The following is a 6,486-nucleotide window of genomic DNA, read 5'->3' as shown; positions in this document are numbered from 1 at the left end:
TCTCACTCACACTCACTCTCGCTAATCCACACACTCTCACTCACTCTCACTACTCACTCTCGCTAATCCACACATTCTCACTCACTCTCACTTACTCTCGCTCATCCACATACTCACTCTCACTCGCTCACTCTCACGCTCATCCACACACTCTCACTCACACTCACTCTCATTCACACACTCTCACTCACTCTCACTCACCCTCGCTCATCCACACACTCAATCTCACTCACTCACTCTCACTCGCTCATCCACACACTCACTCTCACTCGCTCATCCACACACTCACTCACTCACACTCGCTCACTCTCACGCTCATCCACACACTCACTCTCACTCGCTCACTCATACACACACTCACTCTCACGCTAATCCACACACTCTCACTCGCTCATCCACACACTCACGCTCACTCTCACTCGCTCACTCATACACACACTCACTCACACTCGCTCACTCTAACGCTCATCCATACACTCACTCACACACTCACTCACACACTCACTCTCACGCTCAACCACACACTCACACACTCTCACTCACTTACTCTCACGCTCATCCACACGCTTAATCTCACACATACACTCAATCACTCTCACACATACACAAAGTCAAATATACCCCGTATAGCCTTAACAGACTGTTGGGACAGGTGCAAATACACACACCCTCAATCTCACACACAGACAGACACTCACTCACGCTTAATCTCTCTTTCACGCACTCAAACTCAATCACACACAGACACAGACACTGACACGCACATAGACACTCACACGCACACAGACACTCAATCTCTCTCACATACTCAGACACTCACTCGCACTCAACCGCACACATACAGACACAGACACTCACGCTCAATCTCACACACGCACAGACACCCACACGCACACTCAGACACTCACTCACACTCAATCTCTCACACATGCAGACACTCACACTCAATCACACACAGACACTCAATCACACACAGACACTCACACGCACACAGACACTCAATCTCTCTCACACACGCACAGACACCCACCCACGCTCGACGCACATGACTGGCGGCCAACAGTATCGCGAGCGACTGGGAGACTGAGAGGAGTCCGTGACGAGGAGCAGGAGATCGTCATGACCCCGTGGACAGCGATGCTCCGTCTTTTGCTAATGGTGAGGACGACAGCTTCTCATTCACTCACCATCGTCATCGGCGCCGTGGTGGCTATGAGATGTTAACTACCTCGTTTGGTATCAGAGCCGGCCCAGCCACTAATCGACCCTTGCAATTGCAAAGGGCCCCGTGGCCAGCAGAGGGCCCCCTAGAGTCACTGCTAGCTCGTGGGTGAAAAAAATCATACATCAAAGGGGCCTCCAACCAAATTTTGCTTAGGGCCCCCAAAGGTCTAGGGCCGGCTCTGCTTGGTATACAGGGAGGCTCGTGGGTTCGATGCTAACCCTGACGCCTGCTGCTGTAGATTTGGAGTTTGCATGTCTCTCTCTCTACCCGTGGTCGCATGGATTTGTCTCCACGTGAAGCTGATCTCTGGATCTCTTTGGGTCCCCATGAGTTCTCTAGAAACGTGCGTTTAGAGTATTTGGCTGCTCCTGTAAATGTCCACACGATGATGATAGCGGCCAATTCGTTGAGCTGCTGTCATTTCGTGATGGCCAGGTCGCTTGTCTGAAAAAGAGCTACACTGCTCAGTGGGGACTGACCTGGTAAAATAAAAAATGGTTTAGCTTTAGTATGGGTCTCGATGAGAATGAGTGTCTATGGGTATTTACTGTTCTACGTGGGTTTCCGGATCTCTGTGAGTCTCCATGAGTATGAGACTATATGGGCCTGTGTGGGTCTCTGTGGGTTTCTATGGTTCTATGTGGGTCTCTAAATATCTGTGGGTCTCTGAGTACGGGTCTCTATGAGTATGGGTGTCTATGGATCTCTATGGGTATATGTGAGTCTGTGTGGGTCTCTGTGGTTCTATATGGGTCTCTGTGAGTCTGTAGAAACGTGCGTTAAGAGCATTTGGCAGCTTATATACATTTCCACGTGATAATGATATCAGCCACTTCATATTCGTTGGGTCTTTCGGTTCGCTTTAACACAGTACATCAAATTCGTGATCTGATTCCTATCTGAAACCTGATTCACACCACCATCCGGCACATAAAATTCCCTCATCAAAACACTACACCATAGGACCCACTGCATTTCCGACCAACACCACATAGCCAGTGAATTGGAACACGTACACCAAGCCCTCAAGATGAATGAGTACTCAGACCGCATTATTCGCAGAGCTGTTTCTCCAACCATGGAGAAACAACCCCCTGAGAATCTGATCAAAACCATCACGTTACCATACATAGCAGGTGTTACCAAAAAGATTTCCAAAATCTTAAACAAACACAAGATCCAGGTCCGATTCAATACAGTACACAACATCTGTGATCTAATCCCATCTATGAAGGATGTGATCCCTGACTGGCAATACTCCGGCGTCTACAAACTAAGCTGTGTCTGCAGCAGTTACATTGGGGAAATTAAGCGGTATGTCTCGGACCGTGTTCGTGAACATAAGGCAGATCTGAAACACGGTAGGACCAATACCTCGGCCGTGGCTGATCGTTGTTTTAATGCGGTGGGCTCACACGAAATTTATTTCTCTGAGACGAAGGTACTTTGCAAACCCACTGGCTATCAACAAAGATTCGTTCATGAAGCCATCCATATATACAGACACAGACACAATTTCAACCGAGAAGATGGGTACAAACTGAGCAATCATTGGAAGGACGTTATCAACCAGTTTAAGTCATAACTGTCTGTGTTGTTCCCATCCTACCACCTTCTGATGTTAGTTGTTATTTTCAGTTGTTCGATTTTACATTAACAGGTAAAATTTCTCACACAGCCACCTTCGCGTGCCAACCTCGAGGTTGCAGCTCCGCGATCTGCCATTAACATGCTAATCTCTCACATTGACATAGCCACCTCAGCGCGCTCGCCATGGAGGCCGATCACCGTTCTTATATTAACATGCTAATTTTTGCCTGGCAGCCCTTCAATTGGTGGAAAACCCACCACCGTCGCGGTCGACGCCCACCACTTACATTAACATTAGCTGCCCCGCCCATGCTGCTGACGTTTGGGCTACGTCCATTTCAAACCTTTATAAACAGTTTGCCTTCACAAGCTAACCCCCTTTTCCTGATGACGACCGCTTGTGTTGTGATCGAAACGTCGTAGTTTTTTGTTACTTGCTTTGAACCTATCTACGTGATTTTACCGAAAAACCCAAGGAATATGAATTCCTGCAGTCACGAAGGGCTTTAAGTCAAGATTCAGCCACGATGTTGAGCTGGTATCATTTGTGATGGCCGGGTCACTTCTGAAATAAGATATATTTAAAAATACTTTTTTTTAAACACGCTTTAATGAAATGTACCGTACGAGTAATGGAAGAACTCCACAACTCCAGGAAGTGGCCCCAAAGCTTGCCATAACGTAAGGGACCGTGGTGATTTACAGCCAACGTCAGTTGAGCGTGGACAATTAGACCCAAGCCGAAACATAACATGTAAGAGAGATGGTTTAAAAATGTTTATTTTTATTTTTAATGATAGAATATAGTATTGTCATCAGTATGACATAAGTATACCAAGTTTGCAGTCGATAGCACATTGGGAAGTGGGTTAAAATTGAGTTACAAAATTTGAGGATACGACAAAAACAACGACAGAGAGTGAGATAAATAAAAGCGTGTAATAATAATAAAATAGCTACACAGCAGCTCGGTGGGGCCTTACACGTGGTGTACAATAAAAAGTCAAAGCTGGATGAAGGCCGGCACGTGGATTAATGTAAACCCGCCACTTCCTCTGTATGTATGTAGAATTTATTTCGCACCATACGTAGCCAACAGTGGTAATCGTAGGTTGTCTATAGTACAGCATATAGTAGCGTAGTGTAGTGTATAGTGTAGTGTATCGTGTGTATGTATGTGTGTTGAGCTTCTTGCGCACCACCGTACGGAGCCAACCGCGCTCATTGGAGGCGCGTCATGTGGAGCCGATTTCGTCGAGGTCACGACCTCCTGCATGGCAGGAGAGGTAATAAATGCCTCCGAGCCACAGTCGTGGCGCTAATGTAACGAAACCACACGGTGCTTATCTTGCCCATGTGCCTACACTCCTGGCGCCTCTTGCTCCCGTGTCGTTTTCACTGAGTTTTTGTTTTCGTGAATTTGTGTCACTGTTAGTCTAAATTACGGAGCGTACTCTTTGGTTCTCTCGGTAAAGTCACGTAGGTATAACATATAATAAATCACGACGTTTCGATCGCAAAACAAGCGGTCGTCCTCAGGCGGAAAAAAATATAATCCAGCAGTGGAACTGCTGCGGTTCAGCAGTTCCACAGCTGGATTATATTTTTTGTATTTCGATCGCAACACAAGCGGTGTTGCGATCGAAACGTCGTGATTTATTTCATTTTATACCTATGTGACTTTACTGAAAGAACCAAAGAGTATGGATTCCTGCAGTCACGAAAGCTTCAAATCAAGATTACGGAGCGTATTTGCAACCTGTACTTCACTTCCTTAAGATTATTCTTTTTTTGGGGGGGGGGGGGTAGGGGTGGTGGTTAGATCGCGTGAATAAAAATGTTGTGTCGTCGTTATAACCGCCACCACCACCTGACACAGCCAATCAGTAGAGTGGTTTGTCACATAACACAAAAACGTAGCCAATTAGTTAATAGTTACAGTACTAACCGGTTGTGTTGTTTGTTGCAAAGTAAACCCACTACATAGCTGTCAACACATAGGGTTTACTTTGTATTCTTGTAAAGGGAAATAGAGTTTTCAGGTCCATATGGCGTATAGCCGTTTCACTACGGGCAAAAACATTGTATTTGTTTATTGGTTATTGTTTTTCCCTTGTGATGAGACCTTGTAGGATAAAAGTTGAGATTTATAAGGGCACGGGGTGACCAATAAGGTCTGAATTGGTCTGTAATAAGGTAAGGCACTGATAAGGGGTTGACAGGTACAGTATGCATTCCATAATTGAGATTTTATTCAGATGAATCCAGAGGAGTCTGCAGACAAAAGAAAACGTCGACTAAATGGAAACAAACAGCAGAGATGGCGTAGTTGATAAAGTCGAGAAATACCGGGTCGTTTACGACTTGAAAATACCCATACACGTCCACCTCTTATCAGTGCCTCTCATTTTACAGACCAATTCAGACCTTATTGGTCACTCCATGCCCTAATAAATCTCACCGTTCATACGACAAAGTCCAACCAGATGGGAGAAACACAAACAGACCACTTTTTTCTTGACTTAAAGCTTTCGTGACTGCACGAATTCATATTCTTTGGGTCTTTTCGTTAAAGTCACGTAGATAGCTTCTTAGAAAATAACAAGCAATCGTCATCAGGAGGAAGAAAATCGCTTGTGTTGTGATCGAAACGTCGTAGTTTTGTATTTTTTTGTTATTTTCTTTGAACCTATCTACGTTACTTTACGGAAAGACCCAAATAATATGAAGACCATTTTTTTGCCCTATTGCAAGAGCTCTACGCCATATTGGACCTGACAACTCAATTTCACTGATAAGGGGCTGACAGCTATGCCACAATAACGTTTACATTTCGAGTACGTGACTTTTTTCCGGTAATTTACAACAACAACCAGCATCATAATCAGCCGACAACCAACCGGATGAGGCTGTTTGCCGACCCACCCTGAGGCTGGTCATTAAATGGCCCTTGGACACTGGACCGCAATAAAATAACCCGTCCACTAACGCAGCTCAAAGGTCACCCCCTGCCCACACCTGGGTGGCCCTGAGGCCAGTGACGTCAACTCTTCATTCCCATTCCGATTGGCTCAGCCACGATGGCGTGATGTTATCACCCTCGCCTGGGATGCAGGAGGTTTTTTGGGTTCGATCTCGATCCTGACCCTTGCTGCTGTAGAATTGGAGTCTGCGTCTCTTATATAAAATAACTACGATCAAAATGTTAATCCGTACGGTAACCTGGAAGGTAATATTAAAGACGTTTCTAAACTCATCGATCATCAAACAATGCTGCGGGCTTCCTAGAGTGAAGCAATTACTTTGAAAAGTTAGCATATAACCGCACAAACCATATGGACAATTTCGTGAAAAATATTTGATGTTGATTATAATTAACATCAAATACGAATAATTATTCGTAAAACATTTATTTCTCGGAAACACGTTGGGGCGACAGGCAAGGGTGATGTCCCAGCGACTCGGGTTGAAATACAAATTAAACAAGTGGTCAAAAAAGGTTGACAACCAGATTAGGGTTTTAAAAAACTAAGGAAGCGAAGCGGCCTTGCGCTGTGATGCGTTGTGGCCGATGGTCAAGAACAGCGGCAGAGTGGCAGCGCTATGGGTCTCTGTGTATCTATGGGCTGTATGCATCTCGATGGGTCTGTTTATCTATAGGTATCTGTATC

General features: G+C 45.3%; 1 protein-coding gene across 1 annotated transcript in view; it reads left to right on the top strand.

The window, feature by feature from the left end:
- Window positions 1-1,028: 1,028 nt before the first annotated feature.
- The window catches only part of LOC144733013 (uncharacterized), a 41,770-nt gene continuing 36,312 nt past the window's right edge, over window positions 1,029-6,486 (top strand). Inside the window, exon 1 of the mRNA XM_078614720.1 lies at window positions 1,029-1,158. Coding sequence (XP_078470846.1) covers window positions 1,120-1,158 — 39 coding nt within the window. The 5' untranslated portion in view covers window positions 1,029-1,119. The remainder of the gene's footprint in view (window positions 1,159-6,486) is intronic.

This window comes from Lampetra planeri, chromosome 45, assembly GCF_965212315.1.
Source record: "Lampetra planeri chromosome 45, kcLamPlan1.2.h2, whole genome shotgun sequence".
Classification (NCBI taxonomy): Eukaryota; Metazoa; Chordata; class Hyperoartia; order Petromyzontiformes; family Petromyzontidae; genus Lampetra; species Lampetra planeri.
Note: the sequence above shows the minus strand (reverse complement) of the source record. Positions and strands in the feature narration are given on the sequence as shown.